Genomic DNA, 21,756 nt, shown 5'->3' with positions numbered 1-21,756 from the left:
TCTCTATATTAGTATTCAGTATTAGTTCTATCTTCGGTATTAGTATTATATCCTCTGTCGCACATTGTTTCCTAGGTCTTAATCCTCACATATATGTCCTACTTCCTCTTCAGCAATATTCTTTATACAATCTCTTAAATTTACTCATTTACATTTTGATTAACCATTTAATTATCCCTTTCAATAATAGCCTTTCCCTTAATTTCATCTCCATAATATTCTTACTTGTTTTTCTTATTCTTTCCATGTTCCATCTTCAATCCTTATTTGCACTCTAATCCTTTCAATTTTAATTCCATATCCACTATCACAATATTATGATCAGAACTTATGTCAGGTCCTGTGTATGTGTGGGAGTTCTTCCATACTGTTTCTGTATCTGTTTCAAGACCAGCTATAGTCCAATTGAAATCTACTTCCATCCACAGGCAATTTTCAATTATATCTCCTTTTTTACCATCTAAACGAAGTATTTGTTATTAGACCATTCTGATCAAAAAACTTCACCAACCCAGTCCATATTGTCTCACATACTTTGCTCCTCCATAATCACCAAAAATCTATCTGTCTGATTTCCCTCAATTACATTTTCTAGTTGCTTATAAATTTCTTAAATCTTATATATATTCAAGCTTAACTGTATTATGAGAGTATCTGCCATATTAAAAAAATATGGCAGATACTGCCATATTTTAGTAACTTATATTTAATTCCTGAAATATCTGGAATTAAAAAGAGAAAATTAGACTGGTTGGAATATGCTATAAAAAAACATGCATTTTCCTCATCTTGTAGGTACCTAAACGGCACTTCTTTTAAACTCCTCACACAGTTGGCCTTAAATACCCATGGAGACAACTTATTCTAACACTCAATAACTCCGACTAAAGGAAAGTTGTCTATAAATCTTTCTTATAGTTACAATTTATGCACCTTGATTTTAGTGCCAAAATTCTGCTCAATACCACAAACTTCACCATTAATTTTATATTCACCTCATAGTCATATAAATCTCAGTTAAATCCCCTTTAAGGTAAATAGCTACCTAGCTCTGTGATCAACATATTCAAAATTTAGCCTCATACAGGTTCTCTTTTGCCAATCTCATCAGACACATTGCTCATCTTTGGACCTTTGCAAGAAGCTGTCTTTTTTTCAGGTGGCGCTCTGTACCTGGACACACTCTCACAAATGTAGTTTCACAACACCTTACCAATGGAATTATAACTTTGAATCTCTACAAGCAATTGTTTGACCAATCAACAACTCTGTAGGCTCCAATATCACTGAGGAAGCCCTAAGGCAGTGATTTTAACCGGGGTTCCGCAGCACACTAGAGTGCCACAACAACATTTTTGGGGTGTAATTTCGGTTTAAGTTAATAAAAGTTATTATTATTTTATTGATTTTTTTTTTTTAAATTTATACATTTATTTCATTATAAAAAGGTGCATGATATCCATTGTACCGTATCTTTTTAATTTTGTGGGGATCTATAATTGATCATTATTTAGTACTGTACCTCTATATAAAGAATAAAATTATTATATAGGTATATATTAAAAGGTCGAAAACCACTGTGTCAGGTATTTCTTTTGGCCTAGGGGTGCCATGAAAAAATTACTGGGACACTAAGGGCGCTGTTAACCAAGAAAGTTTGGGAACCTCTGCCCTAAGGACTCAGGAAAATTGACAGTTATTGGGGAGAGGGATGTGTAATACATAAAATATGTTCATCTGATGACATAGGTCAAAGTTACATTTTTATACATCCCAAGAATTCAAGTATGAGGCCTCAAAAGCCAGGATATTCAGATGACGTGCTGAGAGCACAATGTTTTAAATGAATGGAAAGCTAATGCTAGGACAACAACCTTACATAACTTCAAAGGATGTATTAGCATATTAAACAACAGAAGAACAGTTAGTCTAAATTGTGTGTACAGATCAGTGTTGTCAATAAAATGAGTGAGTTTGAACACCTAGTAAGGACAGTTAACACTAACATTAGCATTAGCATTAGTAGAGGCATTTGATGCAAGAAAGCAAGCTTATGCAGCATCAGCCAAAAAAAAAAAAAAAAAAAAAAAAAGTAACATAAATAAATAAAAATAACCACTTCCACTTCACCCCTCTGTTCGTTCGAAATACCTGTCCAGCTGAGCCTTAAACTTATTTAGGCTATCAACTTCCACGACAAGGGATGGAAGTCTGTTCCACCCACCAACCACCCGCTGGCTAAAGGCAAATTTCCGCACATCTATCCTACATCTGTCTTTCCTCAATTTGAATTTATGCCCTCTCAGGTGATTTTTCTGAGCTAGAGGAAGAATCCCATCAGCATTGAGCATGCTCAAACCATTCAAGGCTTTGTATACCTCTATCAGATCACCCCGCTGGTGCCTAGTTTCCAGACACTGTAATTTGCAAAACTTAAGCTTTTCTTCGTAAGAGAACCCCTTTGTCCCATTCACCAATCTAGTTGCCCTTCTCTGTACTCGTTCCAGCAGCTCTACATCCTTCCTGAAATGAGGCCTCCAGGCCTGTATACAGTACTCTAGGTGTGGCCTGACCATTGCCTTATACAAGGGAATAATCACCTCCTTATCCCTGCTAGAAAAATTCCTATATATCATTGACAATACACCATGAGCTACTCTTGCAGCTCGTCTGCACTGCTCAGAGAACTTCATATCTGCCTGCACCACCACCCCCAGGTCCCTTTCATTCTCTACCACTGTCAGTGTAGTACCACAGAGTTGATACGTTGCTCTGGGGTTGCTGTTTCCCATATGTAGTACTTTACATTTGTCAATGTTAAACTTCATTTGCCACCTCGAAGCCCATCTGCTCAACCTTTCCAAATCCTGTTGCAGCAGCATAGTGTCAGTAGTGTCCTTGACAACCCTGCCAACCTTCGTATCGTCTGCAAACTTGGACATTAAGCCTGATATACCATCATCAATATCATTTATAAATACAGAAAACAATAAAGGCCCCAATACTGAACCCTGAGGGACTCCACTAATAACATTAGTCCACGATGAGCAGTGTCCATTGATTACCACTCTCTGTCTTCTCCCCCTCAACCACCCCTTTATCCATAGCAGCAACTTGCCTCCAATGCCACACTGCTCCAATTTGTGCAGCAGTCTTCCATGTGCAACAGTATCAAAAGCCTTTCTAAGATCCAAGTATATAATATCAAAGTTATTCCCTGCATCCAGTTCTTTTGTGACTGCATCATAGTATCCAATCAAATTGGTCAGGCAAGACTTCCCCTTAACAAAACCATGCTGTGTCCTAGCTATAACTGAAGTCTTGTCTAGATGATCCTGCAGTGCTTCTTTCACCAGAGCCTCCATTAATTTTCCGGGAACAGAAGTTAAACTCACAGGTCTATAATTACTTGTGTCAGCCTTTGATCCCCCTTTGTGAATTGGGGTCACATTTGCACATCTCCAGTCAATGGGTACCTCCCCTGAGTCCAAGGAAGCTCTCATAATTATGGCTAAGGGTTTGCTTACCTCCTTTGCTGCCTCCTTTAATATAACTGGATAGATCCCATCCACCCCAGGTGCCTTTCTTGTGTTTATCTTCAACAATTTCTCCTCCACTTTGCTCTCAGTTATTACAAGATTCTCTAGCTTACTGCTAGAGTTGAATACACCTCTGGCATTCCCCTCGCTGAATAACTCCTCATGTGTGAATGTCGATGCAAAATATTCATTTAGTTTGTTAGCTACCCGAGCAGGGTCATCAACAGTTGACCCATCGATCTCAAGTGGACCAATCTGATTCATCCCCTTCCTTCTAGAGTTTACATAAGTAAAGAACTCTTTGCTGTTTTTCTTCGCATCCCTTGCCAAGGATCTCTCGTAATCTGCCTTCGCCTGCCTAACCTCCTTTGTAACTTGGTTACAGATCAACTTGTATCTATCATAGGCGTCCGTGTCACGTGTTAATTTGTATGTATCCCATGCATTTTTCTTCTCTGCCATATGCCTCATTAGTTCATCTGACAACCATTTAGGCCTAAACCTTGAACAATATTTCTTAGTTGGTATGTAAAGCCTAGTAGCTTCCACGATAAGTTCTTTGAATGCTTCCCATTTTGAATTTGCTGTTGGCAATATCATCAGTTGATCCCACTGTATAGAATTTAAATACTGTCTCAGTCCATTGTAGTCGCCTTTACGAAAGCAATACCCCTTCCCTTTACCCCTAATGGTAGTTACCTCTTTGAGTAACTCCCACTTCAGCACACTGTGATCACTGCCACCAAGTGGTTCATTTATCTGCAGATTCTTAATGCATGAAGAATCACTACTGATAATCAAATCAAGAGTATTACTCCCTCTAGTTGCCTCCCGAACATGCTGATGTAGAAAACAATCATCCAATAAATCCACAAAAGCCTTGCTACTGTGTGAGTGATCAGCCCCCAAATTCCAGTCAATATCTGGGAAATTAAAATCCCCCATTATAAGACTCTCTGATTTACTGGCCCACTCTATTTCTCCGAACAGTTTCTTATTATACTCATCAGAGTCATTAGGCCTATAGCACACTCCTACTCTCAATTTTGATCTCCCAATGCTTATGTCACACCAAACTGACTCGACACTGCACTGTCCAGCGATGTCGACTGGCTTCACTTCCTTGGATTTTATGTGTTTTTTAACTAATAGCATAACCCCTCCTCCCTTCCTATCCTGTCTATCCTTTCTGTAGACATTGTACTCCCCAAATTCCAGTTCTGCATTTCTTATATCTGTGTGACACCACGTCTCTGAAATCCCCACAATATCTGCCTTTGATGTTTTGAGCAATACCTCAAATTCATCAAATTTATTTACTAAACTCCTAGCATTGGTGTACACACAAGTATACATGCACCTGTTCTTTTTCTTAGCTACCCTAACACAACCCATGTGTTTACTTGTACCCCAATGATTCCCAGAAGTCTCTGAAATATCCTGCATCTTATTTTCCAGGCTGCGGCTCATTCCAATAGAAGCAGTGCAAGAATCACTTTCACCTCTGCCAGTGGCTACTGTTAATCTATTAGTCCTTGTATCCCCCCAATCTAGCAGTTTTCCGACCCACCTAACATTGCCTCGATAGCATCAGCAAACATTCTTGCACCCTTTCTATTTAAGTGTATCCCATCCCTGTAGAAGCAGTCTCTCCTGTTAACAAGTACAGACCAGGCTGAAAAAAATTCTACCCCTTGAGCCCTGCACAATCTTTCCAGGGCCGAATTGATTGACAGGGCTCTCATCATATACCCCCTCCTATCGTGTCTGGGCAGAATTGCAGACACTTTCAATTTCAACCCTAATTCACGGCTTTTTTTCATCAGTGACCTGTACTTGTCAAGTAATTCCGCCGGTCTCCTACTCTTAATGTCATTAGTGCCAACGTGTACAACTATATCACCTTTTGTGCCCTTAAGAGATGATATCCGCTCTACAACGTCATCAACTTTTGCCCCTGGCAGACATACCCTGGTCCTATTCCACCTATCCTTTTTACAAAGCATGTTTCCCGTTTCCCTGGGAAACGGGAAACATAATAGGGTTAACAAAAATTTGGTACTACAAAGAAATAGAAACAATGACTATGGCTTTTGTAATGTATTTAAGAAACAGGCAATGTTTTTTTTAAGGAAAAACAGGGACCAGGCATCTGAACAAAACACAGCTGGATGGCAAAAAAAAAAAAAAAAAAACATTCCCAGATTTGGAACTTATGCATGCCAATACAGAATCTACGTAGTATGAAATATCTGGAATTAAAAAGAGAAAATTAGACTGGTTGGAATATGTTATAAACCAGAAGAGTGTGAAAAGTAAGATATGAGCCTCTCTCTCTCTCTCTCTCTCTCTCTCTCTCTATATATATATATATATATATATATGGAATGGGCAAAACTGAATGCCATCTGATAAGTGTTTTCAATCTATATGATACAGATTAGAAAAAAAAAAAAAAAAAAAAAAAAAGAGAAACTCAACAACAGGGACCACATTTTTTTTAAATCAGCCAGAAAGGATTATGAGAAAAAATATTCTAAACCTGATCATAGCCCATGTTCCAGACAGCACCACAGGACTTGACTGTACAGGAGCCATTAGCAAGGAGTGCTATGTTGGATGATAAAGAAAGGGATTGTAGTTACGAATACCTGTACAAAAGTAATGCCTCCAATTTTTTTTGCTTTAAAATGTGGCACCATAGATCATTTCCCGTGTCACTGAGTGGGGCTGTGATCGGTCTCGTGAGTGTAGCACCTAGATAGTTCAAAATGGTAGATGTTACAGATATACATATCAAGCAAAGAGTGGCAACTGCATTTCTTACCAAAAAAAGAAGTTATGCTTATATCCATACCCATACACGTCTCAAAAATGTTTATGGTGAGAATACTTTAGATGTGAGTACAGTTAGGCATTGGGTAAGACACTAGTGAGGAAAGTGATAATTTTGACAACTCCCAAAGCAGCCTGCCAGTAATGTCAGTGACAACAAGAACTGGATCGACACCACGATGAAGGAGGACTGCCACATCACAACACGCAAATTGTGTGGTACAGTAAGTATAGGAAACCTGTTGTGATAACAATCATTAACCCTTTTGTAACATGCATAACACACATCCCCTGACAGGCCCAAGATTTAACTTTATTTTAAAAACTATTTTGTTTATTGAATTGGGCTTTACTGTACTAATGCTTTATAGTTTACTAGTACATTGTAGATTGCAATATTTATTAATTTCAGTTTTTTTTATTTTAATAAGAACGGAAAATTATTATTAAAAAAAAAAAACAAATAAAGCAAATGTGTCTTTTGCCTTTAAAAATACTTAAAGTTTTAATGAAATAAAAAGTTTATTAATTATAATTATATTTTCAGAAAAAGATTGGCAACAAAATAGAAACAAAATATTTAATCTCCGCCAAAGTTAAGTTTGTGGAGGCATTAATTGCACGAAACTTCAGCATTAGTCCAACACAACAAATTAAAGCAATATTGTCAAAAAAAAAAAAAAAAAAAAACTTTGAAATTAACATGTTCCAATGAAAAAAATAATAATTTTCCATTAATTTTGCCTTTGTATGTGACAAATATTATATGCATGAAATCATTTGTATCCTTTTTTTTTAAGGTTCTTGTGAAATTCAGCATGGCTGAAATAAAAAAAAACAATTGCAATATGTTGCTTTTATCATGGCACATTGAAATATTCTTTGTAACAATTATTTGGGCTCATCAAGTGGCCCGAAATGATTCAACCCATTCCTTCTACTGTTAACATAAGCATAGGTCTTTGCTATTTTTCTTTGCATTGTCTGCTTCTCATGATCTGCCTTAGCTTGCCTAGCCTCCTCTATAACTTGATTACAGACTAATTTATATCTACCATAGGCTTCTGTATCACCTTGGCACTTGGCACTTTTCCAATCCAACGGAATCACTCCCGAGTCCAGTGATTCTCTCATAATTAACCTCAATAGTGCAATGCACTCACTTGCCACCTCCCTTAAGATTATAGGGTATGCCATCAACCCCAGGAGCCTTACTGGCCTGTAAGCTGAAAGGTTTTTTCATTAAATAATCATGTGAAATTTCAATATCACGAATTACATATTTTTCAACTTCACTCCCGCAATTTCTCTTCAACATAAAAGGGTTTTTCTTCTGTTTGTTTGTTATTTGGTTTTTAGGAGCATTAGCAACTAAGGCTATATTGCTCCGGGGATATGCGGTGGTCATTCCCTGACCTTTCCGCATCCTCCGTATTTGGTGGTCACGGGCTCGAACGCCAGTCTAATCAAGAAGCGTGTGCTATGCACTGCTGCTCCTGCCCACCTGGCTATGGAGGAGCCTTTTCTTCTGTAAATATAGATGCAAAATAACTGTTGAGTTCATCTGCAATATCAGCTATCTAATACTATCCCATGCCCATTACATAACGGTTAAATCTGGTTTGTCCTTTCTCTTCTTTCCATTTATATATGCAAAGAATTCCTTATCCCGACTCTTCGCTAGGGATTTCTCATAATCTGCCTTTACCAGTCTAAACTTTTCTGTGGCATTACTACAGATTAATCTGTAGCTGTTATAGGCTTCAGTACTTTTTATTGCTCTGCAATTTTTCCATGCTGTCTTTTTCTGCTCAAATAATCTGGCAAATTCATTATTCATCCAACTTGGAATCCTCCTCGTGGAGTATTTTTTTTTTTTTTTTTAATGGTATACAGGCAGTTCTTGCTTTACGAGTTCCCGGATTCATGAGTTTTTTTTTTTTTTTTTTTCAACAAAAAATTTTTTTCAAGTATCAACAAAATTGAAAATATGAACATTAATTGCAAAAAATGAATGTGAAACATTCATAAATACTGCATTTCAAACCACGCATGTAGCTATACAATACAGTGTACCCCACCTTACGATATTAATCCGTTACCATCATATTGCAAAAATATCATAATGTGAACCCAATAACACGTTGTTTTTTGGTAATTCATTCCACAACCTCGGAAGTTCAAATTTTCGCTATATAACTCTTTGAAAGGTCATTTTTATACCAATTCACGTCATTAAATTCAATACACTTTCATCGTTATCATATAAGAACCAATTTTGAAAGGCTTTGTGATATTTTTCTAAAGCACATTTATTTCTGGAAGTCACGACCATTAAAACAATTTGCATTTTCCGGTTTATTGGCTTTTCTGTTACTACAAGCAATTCTAAACGGGTAGTAAACTCGATGTTACTGCATTCGTGAAAATACCGATAGCTGGAATTGTGTGGGTTTTTACTTTATTATGGTGAAATGTGTTTGCCCTTTACTGAAATCTTCAATTGTATGAAAAACATAAATTTTCAGAATCTTCTCTTCATTCCTTTTTTTTAAAACTTCATAAACTTGTTACTCTGCACAAATCGTGTTAGTTGCAATTTGTGCATTCCGTTAAAAAATGCTTATGCCTGCTATTGAAATTTATAAAGAAAATTATCTTGGAAATAAACCTCTTGAAGCATTTCTGAAGAAGACAACTCCTTGTGCAATAAACCAATGAGTGCCGAGCCAATAACAAGTGATCAATGAGTGTGCATTTATTCGATGATGATGAAGAATAACTTAACATTTGTAAGTCATAAATAATTTCTCTATTATAATTTGCTTGATTTTACAGGCTACGTTTTCATTTATTTTGATAAATCAATCATTGTTTAAACAAACTAATTAGCTAGCTAATTTCATTGTTGATAACGTAACCACTATTTTTAACATTATGTCTATGGGAAATAAATTCTCACTTTACAAGTGCGCGCTAGGAACGAATTAGCTCGTAAAGTCAAGAACTACCTGTATACGCATTAAAGGCTTCTGTGATTAATGTTTAAAGGTATACCTAATTCAATTATATTCACTTTCTGTACAATATCTACCCAGTTAATAGAGGCCATGTAACACCTTAAGGCAGCGGTTCTCAAACTTTCTGAGCCCATGCCGCCCTTGACCTGTAAAACTTTCCCGGTGCCTCCCTTGAAGTAAAGCATCTATAATTGTGCAATTTCTTATTTTTAATATGTTAATACAATAATTATTAATACTACATGAAATAATAAGCATCTGTAGTTCTAAATTACTAACGTAATTTAGAACGTAATTTAGTTAGAAATTTAGAACTACAACTTCTAAATTACTAACGATTATTTTCAGTAAGTAATCACACCAAAAACAATAAAAAACACAATCGCACACCGCTGAAACCATATTTTCAACCATGCAGCTAATGCTATACTATGCAATCTACCTATATATGTCATACATAGTACGTACTAAATTATATATATTACATTACATCATATCAATCATAATTCATCAATCCATTTCAGCAAAATATATTTTTTTTCCAAATAAATGTTTATCTCATGTTTATATCGAAGTTAGAGTGAGATAGGTGGTGGTAAATGCTTTAAAAAATAGGTTATAAAATCTAATGTTATGTTATGAAAGTTTATATGTATATATTTTTTTATTTATATATGTTATGAAAATTACATTTCTGTTAAACTTTTCGCACCTCCTTTTGCACTAGTCCGTGCCTCCCCAGGGAGGCGCACCTCCCAGTTTGGGAATCCCTGCCTTAAGGCATCACAATTTCCTTTTCTGAAATTATAACCCATTCCTTTGCATTTAACTACTGCTACCGCTCACTTCATCACCTACCGTAGAACTCCATGATCACTTCTTGCGACAGGTTCCTGTACTGTCACAGCATTATTATGTCATCTGGTTCACGGGTGATGATGAGGTCTAGAATATTCTTTTCCCCTAGTATTTTTCCTGACATGTTGGTACAAATAAAAAACATCCAGCTGATTTAAAAATTTTGTCCCCCATGTAGAGTTTCCTTCCCATTTGCTCCAATCAATTAGAGGCAAATTAAAATCACCCATAATAAGACATTCATGCTTACTTGCCCATTCCATTTGCATGTAGAGGCTCTCACCATAATCTTCACAAACACCTGGCCTATAGATTACTCCCACTCTCATTATACCTTTGCTTCCAACTAGCTCACATCATACAGATTCTATACTAGCACACAAAACGTCTCAATCCGAGAAAGCGTTCATCATGCTCGGGCTGCTTTTGATAAGAAGCATGACCCCTTCTATCTGCCCTATCTTTCCTAAATACATTGCACATGCTGTACTCATCTGCACATACTGTATATGCTGTTGCACATGCTGAAACTTATCATCCCCTATTTCGGAGTGGCACCATGTTTCCGTAAGCCCTATTATGTCAGTGTTACTTGTCCTAACCAGCAGTTCGAATTCACTTATTATACTGACGACATTTCTGATATTACTGTATAAACAATTAAGACCTGGTGTAAAGTTATTTAAGCTCGCTTCCTTGGCATTAGCTACCCACTTATTTGAAATATTTCTGCCCCCAGAACATCTTGCTATGTTCAGTTGCAGTAACAAACAAGAACTCTTGAAGTATGTGCAAGCATTACTTTGACCAATATTATCAGATAAACACGTATCTATATTATCATTGTTCCCCCCCCCCAAACTAGCAGTTTTCCTGAACCTTTAAGGTATCTGCAATAATACTGGCAAAAACCTATGTACCACCTTTGTTTAAATGTATCCTGTCTCTACAAAACAGATTACTTATACCCAGTGGCGTAGCCAGATATCAGCGTAGGGGGGGGGGACATGCCGACCAGGCCCAGTTATCATTGTAAAGGGGGCATGGCAAACAGGCTTTGAGTTTTGTTTTGTTTTGTTTTTTTAGAATGCCTCCTGCATTCTTTTTCTTTAATTTCAAATTTTTGGTTAAGGGGGTCATATGTCTGCTCTGCCCACCCCTGAATACACCTCTGATTCTACCTACAAGTGTGGGTCAAGCAGATAAAAATTTCCCCCCAAAAGCCTTGCACAGCCCTTCAAGTCTTGAGTTAATCCACAAGGCTTTCAGCATATAATACCTCCTATCATGTCTGGACAGAACTGCAGACACAGATATTGTGACCTAACTCGTGGCATTTCTTCAGCATGGTCCTATATTTTTCTGACAAAATGTGTGTGCTAAATATCATTAGTCACCACATGAATAATAATATTCTCTTTATCCACCTTAAATCTGACAATCTGTTGGTGACATCATTAACTGTTGGTCCCAGCAGATATACTCTGGTTCTAGTCCAACTATCCTTATTACATACAAAAAATATTTCCCATTTCTCTGATAATGGAGGCTCCTAATAGACCTAAGTCCTTTTGAATCAGAGTAGTTTGAACTTGGTTATTCTGTTCTGGGGCCCGAATCGGGAGTGCATCACTGGTAGGTTACTAGAGTTTTGAGTCCCTGTGAGCTCCCAGTTACATTATTATTCTTGAGGACAAGCAGCCATTTTTCAGTGACTCAAATTGTTCTAGCAATGCACCAAACTTTAACTTAAGATCAGTACACTCCGTACAATGGTGACAAAGAAAAGAATCACCGGTTAACTGTGATTATCCACTAGGCAGATTTAGAATGTGCTACAGGTTCTGCAAAGGATAAAATCATGACTCACCTGGAAATCGCCATTGGCTATTTCCATGAGTCATGATATCCTCTAACAAAGTGTTTAAGGCAGATCTTGTAACAACCATTGTAAAATTGACTAAATATAAATGAAAGTAATTTTCAAAAAAATTATATCTTTCTATACATTAAAATAATTTTCCTCCTAATGATATTTATTCAGCCAATGGGAGAAAGGGATGCAGATTATGTGTAATAAGTAACAAATACAAAAATACGTAACAGAAGCTTGTTTTACCGTAGTAAAACAAGCTTCTCTTTAAGCATGGTCACACACTTTATCTAACAGGACCACACAGTACCATTCTTGATTTCCATATGTAACATATTTATTTAAATAAACTAAATGCAACAAGGCATAATACTTTTAAGATTCTATATCTATATAATATCGGTGTAGATACATCTAGACAACTCTTAAAGAAAAACTATGATCGCAGTGTGACCTTGAGTGTAACCCTGATTGTAACACCATAGTTGGTACATTTCTCTGGGGTTACTGCTACCCATATACAGTCCTTTGGCAAATGCAATGTTAAAAATTCAGTTGCCACATCTCAGCCCATCTACCCAACTTTTCCAGGTCCTGTTGCAGCAGCATACTATTATTAACAACCCTGCCAACCTTTGTATCATCTACAAACAATGTCAAAGTTTGCAGATGATACAAAGGTTGGCAGGGTTGTTAATAACAGTAATGAGAGTATGCTGCTGTAACAGGATCTGGAAAAGTTGGGTAGATGGGCTGAGAAGTGATGACTGAAGTTTAACATTGACAAATGCAAAGTACTGCATATGGGTAGCATTAACCCCAGAGAAATGTACCAAATATGTGGTGTTATACTCAGGGCAGTGGAGAATGAAAGAGACCTTGGGGTAATTGTGCAGTCAGATATGAAGTTTTCTGACAGTGCAGACAGGCAGCCAGAGTAGGTCATGGGGTCTTGTCAATGATATACAGGAATTTTGTGAGCAGGGATAAGATGATTATCCCCTTGTATAACACAATGGTCAGGCCACACCTTGAGTACTGCACACTCAAGCCTCATTTTAGGAAGGATGTAGAGTTGCTAGAATGAGTACAGAGAAGGGCAACAAGACTGGGGAAGGAAACAAAGGGGTGCTCTTATGAAGAAAGGTTTAAGTTCTGCAAATTGCAGCTTCTGGAGACTAGGCACCTGCAAGGTGATCTCATTGAGGTATATAAGGTCTTGAATGGATTGAGCAAGCTTAATGCTGAGGGGATTCTTCCTCTTGCTCAGATTACAAACCCAAGGGGGGGCATAGATTCAAACTGAGGAAAGACAGTTGTAGAAGAGATGTGTGGAAGTTTGCCTTTAGCCAGCGGGTAGTTGATTGCTGGAACAAACTTCCATCTGTTGTTGTGGAAGTCGATAGCTTAAATAAATTCAAGGCAGAACTAGACAAACATTTGGAATGAATGGATCAGTGAAATGGGAAGGGGTTTTGTTTTTTTTTTTGGTACATTGAAAATATGATGGCTGATGCTGTATAAGCTTGCTTTCTTACAGCATATGCCTCCACTAATGCTAAGGCACCACTGATGAAAAGCCAACTAGTTTAAAATGGTGCTCTCTGGGTGGTCGTGCCCACTGAGAATAAGTGACAATAGTTTTCTCAATTAGTCGAGGTAGTGCAATACATCGTAACTCATTGTGAAGGACGAGCACAATATGAGATACAGATGAAATGATTCCTTTCACACTACAATCGTAATTTTTCTTTAAGAGTTGTCTTCTATGGTATATCTACACCAATATTATATAGATATTGTAACGTATTTATAGCTGAGGAAGAGACAAACACAGTGTTGAAAATTTCTGTAAGTATTTATTTTATCAAAGAAGCGAGGAGGGGGCAAAGTCCCCTAGTTTATATTATAAAAATCAAACTGACAGGAAAAAAAAAATCATATCAAAATAAACTTTCAATATACTAAATAAATTATTTATAAGCAATATTCAAACCTGTGTAATCCTATTCTACTTCACTAATCCCATCTATTCTCTAATTCTCTGTAATCACTATGTAGATCACTACCAAGATATGTCTGCTCAACACAAATGCCAACAGTCTAATGTAGTATGGCATTATGGGCAAGTTGCTGCTATGGATAAAAGGGAAGGTTGAGTGGGAGAAGGCAGAGAGTGTAATCAATGGATACTGCTCTTTGTGGACTAATATTATTAGTGGAGCCCCCCCCAGGATTTGGTGTTGTGTCCATTGTTGTTTTCTATATTTATCAATGATAGTGATAAAGGTATATCAGGCTTAACGTGCAAGTTTGCAGATGATACAAAGGTTGGCTGGGTTGTTAATGACAAGACTGACAGTTTGCTGCTGCAACATGATCTAGAAAAGTTAGGCAGATTGACTGAGAAGTAGTAACTGAAGTTTAACATTGACAAATGCAAAGTACTGCATATGGATAACCCCAAAGTAATGTCCCAACTGTGTGGTAACACACTTAGTGGAGAATGAAAAAGACTTGAGGGTAATTGTGCAGTCAGATATGAAGTTCTCTGAGCAGTGCAGACAGGTTTCCAGGACAGCTCATAGGATTTAGTCAATGATATACAGGAATTTTGGTAGCAGGGATAAGGAGATTATCCCTTTGTATAAGGCAATGGTCAGGCCACACCTTGAGTACTGCATACAGGTCTGGAGACTTCATTTTAGGAAGGATGTTGAGCTGCTGGAATGAGTACGGAGAAGGGCAACAAGATTGGTGAGGGGGAACAAAGGGTTGCTCTTACTAAGAAAGGCTTAAGTTCTGCAAATGGCAGCATTCAGATCACCTGTGAGATGATCTGAATGAAGTGTATAAAGCCTTGAATGGTTTGAGCAAGCTCAATGCTGATTGATTCTTCCTCTTGCTCAGATTATGCATCTGATTAGGCATAATTTCAAATTGAGCAAAGATGGTTGTAGAATAGATGTACAGAAGAATGCCTTTAGCCAGTGGATGGTTGATTGCTGGAAAAAACTTCCATCTGTTGTTGTGGAAGTTGATAGCTTAAATAAATTCAAGGAAATATAAATAAATTCTAGAGAAAAATAAATTCTAGAGAAACATTTAGAGAGAATGGATTGGAGAAATGGGAAGTGGTTTTTTTTTTTTTTTGGCTGAAGCTGTATAATCTTGCTTTCTTGCATCATATGCTTTTACTAATGCAAATGGGTACTGGGTGACTTAATCAAATTTACCTTTGTTTGATTAATTATTTATAACACACCTGGCACTACTACACATACAAATCGTTTTGTATAATCTTGTTACATCTGTTATGGCTGCTTACACTCTTTTTTAATCGGTGGTATAAGCCTCCTGGCGAATTCCACACCTAATTCAATATTTCTTTCTGCACCTGACCTTATGCACAGAAAAAGAGACGAACACAATGCATTAATCATAATGAAATTATTCACCCCTTATTTCTGAATGGTACCATGTCTCTGTTAGTCTTACTATATCAGCACTGGCTGACTTAAAAGTATATTTTTTACTTTGTATAACCTTGTTACATCCCTTATAGCTGTTTAAACACTTTTCTAATCATTAGTATATGCCTGCTGTTGAATTTTGCACCTATTTAGACATCTGTTTCTGCACCTGACCACACAAAAAGATATCATGTAGTATGCTCAAGGATGATGTAAATATAATTTTGGGCCATGCCAGCAACCTTTGAAACAGTTCCAGATGAATGACTGTTGTATAAACTGGAGCAATATGGCATTAAAGGTAAGTTACTACTATGGATAAAGGGATGGTTAAGTGGTAGATGGCCCTGTTTTTCATGGACTAATTTTAAAGTGGGGTCCCAAAGATTTTGATTTGTGGCTCTTATTTTTAATAGTCAATAATATTGAGATACAGTAACCCCTCGTTAGTTCGGATTTATTGGGGGGAGAGGTCACCAAGATTAAACAGTAATCTGGATCAGTGAAGAAAAAGATAGGCCTAAAAAACAAAAAAAAAAAAAAAAAAAAATTTAGAATACAAATAAATGGAAAATTTAATGATAGTGCTGAAGAAAATAAATTGAAAAAGAAAAAAATAAAAATATATATATATATATAGACAATACATTTATCCATCCATAGATGGATAAATGTATTGTCTTTTTATACATTTATCAGGTAGCATTGGCATGCAACACTAATGACACTGTGAACAGAATTTTGCATTTTTCGATCCGGATTAACTGTAACCTCATTAGCGAGGGTTTACTGTAAGTATTGTACTTCAAGTTTAATGTCCAAGTCTGCTGAAGATAAAAAGGTGAGCATGACAGCTAATGACAGTAATCAGGGTATGCTACTTCAAGACAGATTATTTGGATGGGCTGAGGTTTAATAATGGAAAATGCAAGGTTCTGCATCTCAGTATCCCTACAGTAACATAGGATTACTAATACTGAATATATAAGTACCAGTTGGGTATCAGCAAACTCAAAATTGTGGATAATGAAAAGGACTTAGGGTGTAATTATACAATCAAATACTGTATTAAGTTTTCTGACAGGGTAGCAAGTTGCTCATGGGGTTTTGTCAATGATATTTTGGAACTTTTCCACTACAGATAAACAGGTGATTATTCCATTACATAAAGAAATAGGCTGCACTTGAAAACTGCATGCTTGGAGGCCCATTTTAGGAAAGATATGTACTTGTTAAAAAGGGGTATAGAAAAGAGCAATTAGATCGTTTAAGGGAAAAATGGGGTATTTTATCAAAAGAGGCTTCCAGTTTTGTAAGCTACAGTGTTGGCATACCAAGTTTCTAAGAAGTGACCTGACAGATGTTTAAGGTCTCGAAAAGGTTTAGTAAGATAAATGTTAAGGGAATATTTACACTTAGTCATGTAACACACAAAGAAGCATAAATTTAAATTGAGAGGAAATAATCGTAGACCACATGACTGATAATTTTCCTTTAGTCAAAGATTGGCTGTTAAAATAAACTCTCACCTTGTTGAAGTTGGAAGTTCATCTAAATTTCGGGAGGGACTGGATAAATACTTGAAAGAAATCAGTAAATTTATGGAGAGAAGATGACAGTAGTTGTTTTATTTTATTTTTTTAAAAATAAAATAAATTTAAATCATTTTGTTTATTAATGATTTTTTGGTTGGTACTACATAAGCTCTCTTCCTTGCATAATTCTGCCAATACTAATATTAACCTGAATTGTTTCTATGACTCATGCAATTGGCAATTTTCACAAACCTTTAAGGCTCCCCTCATTGATATTAGCAGTCTCCTGCATCCCCCATTCAACTGAATTTGATATTTACAAAACAAAATTCCTTCCACTAATAATGACAGGCCAAGCTTAGAAAAATTGCTAATTCTGAAGAACAAAGGTGCAATTCATTGCCATAATAATCAAAAGGCTAGATATATTTTTCACATTTATACATAACTGGTTAAGAATGAGCTATCAGATACAAACGTCTAGCAGATCCATGAAAAGAACAGAAAGGGTAGGTGGGTGGGTGAGAGAGAGTGGGGAGGGATTACATTTTTTCACCAATTTTTAAACCAGTTGAATGGAACAATTATTTGTGAGTGCTTAAGAAGTGGTATTGCTGTGAGTAAAGACAGCACTGTTTCTTATTATTATTATTATTACTATCAGTGTTTACCAAAATGGGGTCTGGGGATCTGTAGACCAGTTCCAGAGGGTCCGCGATATCAAGTAATGGGTTTATATATACGTAGGAGTCCGCAAACATTTTTTTGATTTTTGAAGGGTCTGTAGAGCTCAGTAGTTTGGGTGCCACTGATTATTATTATTATTATTATTCTATACATTCAAAATTTTCCAAGGAATATGCTGTGAACAATTGTTTACTAAAACTGTGTTCATTGGATATTTCAAACTGTCTTTTTTGATGACTTATTATTGTTAAGAATTTTCTGCACAAATGCGCCAACTCCAATGCAAATTTTTCGAGACTAATATTTGTGTTGGTGGGGGGGCAACTGAAAGTGCATAATTTTGTTAACGCAGGTTAGCAGAGAATAAGTGAATGTAAATTAATGCATGCTCTTAATTACGAATAAAGCTGTTGTGTGTGTCTCAGTTCCATCCAGTCAATAAGCTCCATACCTAACATACATCTACTAGTTTATTTACATATCTATTGCTCCAATGAGAAAGGTCACAGGCAGGACACATTCATTGTATTTTAATAAAAATAGCAAAACCAAGAAGTTAGTTTTCTACTATAAATGTAATTATATACTATAAAATGATAAAAAATAATCATAAATGGATATAAATGCAGGTTTCTAAGAAAAATCTTGAGAATTCAAAACAGGTATAATAGCAGTCTTTATCTTATGACCTCCCCAAAATCCAGAATATAAAATGAATTTTTTTTTTTTTCATTCTGTGTTTTCTATAAAGTAATTGAAAATAAAACAAAGTTGTATATTTGCGTGTGTTTTAATTTTAATTTTTTTATTAAAATGAAGATTGATGCAATAATGCATCATATATATACACCCCCCAGGGGCTCACATCTGGTTAGTATGGGCTTGGCACACCCAGGGTCCTGAGCTGGATATCATCATTCTTCTTTTCTTGGGTGACGCCCTTCGACTCTCTCTCTCTCTCTCAGGGTAACTTAGGAATTTTTTTTTTTTTTTTGGCTGGTGCAACACAAGCCTCAGGCTTCCTTGCACCATGTAGCTATTACTAATAATAATAATATGTTTAAGAGTGCTAAATATTCTATTGGTGTAAATCTATACCATAGAAAACTCTTAAACGAAAAAACTACGTTTGTAGTTTGAAGGACCAACAAGCCTTGAAACGGTGCCGTCTGGGTGGTGGTGTCCACCGAGAATAAGTAACAATAGTCTTCTCTTTTGGTGAAGCTTTACTTATTCGAGGTAGTGCAATACATGGCAACTCGTTATGAAAGAGGAGCACAATATGAGGTACAGATAAAATGATGCCCCTTCAAACTACAAACAGTTTTTTCATTTAAGAGTTTTCTATGGTGTATTTACACCAATATTATATAGATTATTTTTTTATATATTAAATATATGTTTCTCACAGTTGATTTTGAAAGAAAAATCATCTGTAAGAAACACTGCACCAATGGAAGACAGGAGACAATGCAGCCATTCATCATAAATCATCATTAACAATCTCCAGAGCATGTCAACAGTTGAAACAAATAGCAAGACGAAATCAGAAAGCTATCCTTAAAGCATCTTTATGCAGCCATCTACTGTGATATTCTGAAAAATTCTACTTTACTTTCAGTGTGGCAGTTATTTTGAGAGAGGCCATGTTTGCATAAATATGACAGCACTCCATGTGACAAAGCACAGTGTGTCAGTGGTTGAGAAAAATGGATGACTCTGCAATTTCCAGCCCAGATCCAAATCCGGCTGAATAACTTAAGAACGTTGGGGGTTGAAACAAGAGGTACTTATCAGAACTGGAATAAGTGAAGGACTGATCAACAAAAAACATTGCGAAAGAATGAGTTACTATCGTTGCATGGCTACTTGTAAGCTAAAGCCGTCTGTGCAATGCATATCAACAGTTATCCAAGCACAGATAATGAAAGCACAACATTAACAGCAGCAGGACACACAGTGTTGAATCACGTTAAACAGTCCAGGCATCAGAATGGATGCACCTGCATATATCTAAAGAACAGCTTCATCTAAATTGCATTACATCAAAAATGAAGTTTGGAAGTGGTGGCAGCATATAGGCCTGTTTTCCAGACTTGGTCCATTGGTTGTCACTGATGAAACTGAAATGCAGCCATCTACTGTGATATTCTGAAAAATTCTACTTTACTTTCAGTGTGGCAGTTATTTTGAGAGAGGCCATGTTTGCATAAATATGACAGCACTCCATGTGACAAAGCACAGTGTGTCAGTGGTTGAGAAAAATGGATGACTCTGCAATTTCCAGCCCAGATCCAAATCCGGCCTGAACAACTTAAGAACGTTGGGGGTTGAAACAATTGGGGATCAGCATAAATGTCCTATCTGAAGCACAGAACTAGCTGTAGGTCTACAAGAATGGAGGGGAAATTCCACTCTCCACAGACCAAAAACTTGTCAAGTGTCCCAATAGTTACTGGTGTCGTTAAAGCCAATATTAACCATTTCTTTTTCTAACCTTATTTTTTATTTTATTTTATTTATTTATTTTTTTTTGTGTCCTAATACACGTTGAAGAACCTGTGAAGGATTGTGTATATCTACATCACATCTTAATTGCTCCACCAGGTTATGTCATACATAAATTATTGTGTGTGTGCTCACCAAAAGAAAATAACCATTGCAATTAGCCAGGCAAGTCAAAACGGGATAAAATGTCACTGAAAAAAAAGAAAAAATTCACATACAGTAGCTAAATAATAATTTCTCAAACGAACCTTGGATTGAAATCCTGAAATAGATTCTGGAGATTCATTGTGTTACAAGTATTTTCTTTTAAACAACGAAAATATAACTGATCACAGATCATGTCACTTTATCGCCAATATACAATGCAATGCACTGAATAAACGCGATTTGTGATATTCGTCCAGATCGCTTGACACAGAAATTATCTTGACAAACCAATGCACTGCTGACTGCCTTTGACTTCGCAACTTTATTCCATAAAATTCGTTATTATACATAGCACTATTTATACATTAAGTAGTCGAACTTCGTTATAAAAAAAAAAAGAAGGAAAAAAAACTATTTTCACAACTTTCACGATAAAACTACTACCATCAGAGTCAGCTATAAAAACATAATAACAATATGCTTGTAGCGCCCCTATCATTCAGAAAAGGAATCACAATACTGTACATCGTAGATTTGCATAATGTAATTAGCTATGATGCTAAGGCTAAGGTTAATCAGCTTCGAAGATAAGTTACGACTACGGATCTTAGCCATAGCCTTAAATTATCCTGCAATTGAGCTTAACCTGGGTTGGTCTGCTGTTTGTTGGACGAAAAATCTGAGTTTCCGGGAGGTAAAAACATGCAATCCGCACCTAAGGCTGACTAACTCAGTCACGTTGTGAAGAGGCACATAAAAATTCTATGCGTCATTACGGTATTCAAAACTCAGGCCTTTTCCACACGGTGTGGAAGGGCAGTAATGTTTATATTATGTGCCCTTGCGTCTAGCTCAGTAGTAATTATACCACTGAACTAAATGCAAGGGCACATATAGACATTAATGGTTGCATGCATATTATCCTATGATATTAGTGAAATTATGAACAAAACGTATATTTATTTAAAAATATATAATACTTTGTTGGCGAAAATTTTGAAAATTCTGCTTCACCACATTGTTGACGACTTTCTACTAATATCTGGTAAGGTGGAAATTGGCCCACGTCACCGAAAGGGGTTGCCACCGGAACGAACAACAAATTTGATTCATTTACTGACAGTCATGACATGTTAAGCGATTCAGATGGAGGCAACATTGTAGGACGCTGTCAGGACCAAAATACACCAATCCGACCCTGTTTCTGGTATAGAGCTCCACATATTATGCTCCACATCTACTTAAAAGCATTAATATCTCCATTATTGAAGAGGACCGTCT

General features: G+C 36.5%; 1 protein-coding gene across 1 annotated transcript in view; it reads right to left on the bottom strand.

Moving 5' to 3' along the window:
* LOC150082080 (transmembrane protein 185A) overlaps positions 1-20,633 on the bottom strand; it is a 69,609-nt gene extending 48,976 nt beyond the window's left edge. The window contains exon 1 of the mRNA XM_090379960.1: positions 20,577-20,633. Within this exon, the coding sequence (XP_090236086.1) occupies positions 20,577-20,614 (38 nt within the window). The 5' untranslated portion in view covers positions 20,615-20,633. The remainder of the gene's footprint in view (positions 1-20,576) is intronic.
* Between the last annotated feature and the right edge of the window lie 1,123 nt (positions 20,634-21,756).

This window comes from Mastigoproctus giganteus, chromosome 8 (genome assembly GCF_048544385.1).
Source record: "Mastigoproctus giganteus isolate SK-2022 chromosome 8, ASM4854438v1, whole genome shotgun sequence".
In the NCBI taxonomy this organism is placed as follows: Eukaryota; Metazoa; Arthropoda; class Arachnida; order Uropygi; family Thelyphonidae; genus Mastigoproctus; species Mastigoproctus giganteus.
This window is presented reverse-complemented; position numbering and strand designations above follow the sequence as displayed.